Here is a 1,161-nt window from a genome sequence, read left to right on the forward strand (position 1 = left end):
TCAGTTCAATTTGTGAACCGGCTCAACCGGTGACTTCCTGAGAACCGGCTCAAAAGAACGATTCGTTCAAGAACTGAACATCACTAGTATGTGTCATTACTGCAGTTCTAGCCTTGTTTCCTGATGCCTTCCGTGTCTTGGTTCCTGGTCTTGTTACACTGCTCGTTTCTGGATTACCCTTTTGCCTGTGATTTTGCCCTGTTGCCTTTGTTTGGACAGATTGCCTGTGTTTTGACCTTTGCCTGTTTCTAGACTCTGGATTACACCTTTAATAAAATACTGCATCTGGATCCTCAGCCTTCGTGTCCTCGAGCAGTTCATGACACCGGGGTTGTGTACGTACGCGTGGGGCGTAGATATCCAAATAGGGGCGAAGTCCTGTCGGGGTACGGGCGTGTTTGTTTGGTGCTTTCAAATATCAACATCGTTTGGCAACATTCGCTTAGTGCACCTTTAAATACACGCATTTTACATGTTGTTGACGTGTTACAATTCACGTGTTTTCTGTGGTCTGACCGCGTGTGCTGTTGTCTTGTCAGGTTACAGCGCTCCTCAGGGGAACTACGACCCCGCGGTCCGCAGCCTGCACAACCTGGCGCACCTGTTCCTGAATGGGACGGGCGGACAGACGCACCTGTCGCCCAACGACCCCATATTCGTGCTGCTGCACACCTTCACCGACGCCGTGTTTGACGAGTGGCTGCGCAGACACGCTCCTGGTAAACCTGCCTCCCTCCGCTCAGTGTGTTTAATGTGTTTGTACATAAAGTATATTCTATTCTATTCTAATATATTCTAATCTATTCTATTCTATTCTGTTGTGTCTCTCCAGATGCTTCCATCTACCCGCTGGAAAACACGCCCATTGGACACAACCGAGAGTTCAACATGGTGCCCTTCTGGCCACCGGTGACCAATGCAGAGATGTTCGTGACGGCGGCCGAAAACCTGGGATACTCCTATGAAGCCGAGTGGCCCGGTCGGCGGCATTCTTCTTCTGCTTATTATATATATATATATATATATATATATATATAATATCATTATATATTATATAATATTATTAATATTACTTAAAGGGGTCAGCGGATGCCCATTTTCCACAAGTTGATATGATTCTTTAGGGTCTTAATGAAAAGTCTATAACATACTTTGGTTAAA

The 1,161-nt window shown here is 46.0% G+C and overlaps 1 protein-coding gene across 2 annotated transcripts in view; it reads left to right on the forward strand.

Moving 5' to 3' along the window:
* The window catches only part of tyrp1a (tyrosinase-related protein 1a), an 11,834-nt gene that overhangs the window by 7,305 nt on the left and 3,368 nt on the right, over nt 1-1,161 (forward strand). For both annotated transcript variants that reach the window (XM_016472959.1, XM_016472958.1), the window contains 2 exons: nt 540-719; nt 833-979. In XM_016472959.1, coding sequence (XP_016328445.1) covers nt 540-719; nt 833-979 — 327 coding nt within the window. The remainder of the gene's footprint in view (nt 1-539; nt 720-832; nt 980-1,161) is intronic.

This window comes from Sinocyclocheilus anshuiensis, unplaced genomic scaffold (genome assembly GCF_001515605.1).
Source record: "Sinocyclocheilus anshuiensis isolate Anshui unplaced genomic scaffold, SAMN03320099.WGS_v1.1 scaffold1362, whole genome shotgun sequence".
Lineage (NCBI taxonomy): Eukaryota > Metazoa > Chordata > Actinopteri > Cypriniformes > Cyprinidae > Sinocyclocheilus > Sinocyclocheilus anshuiensis.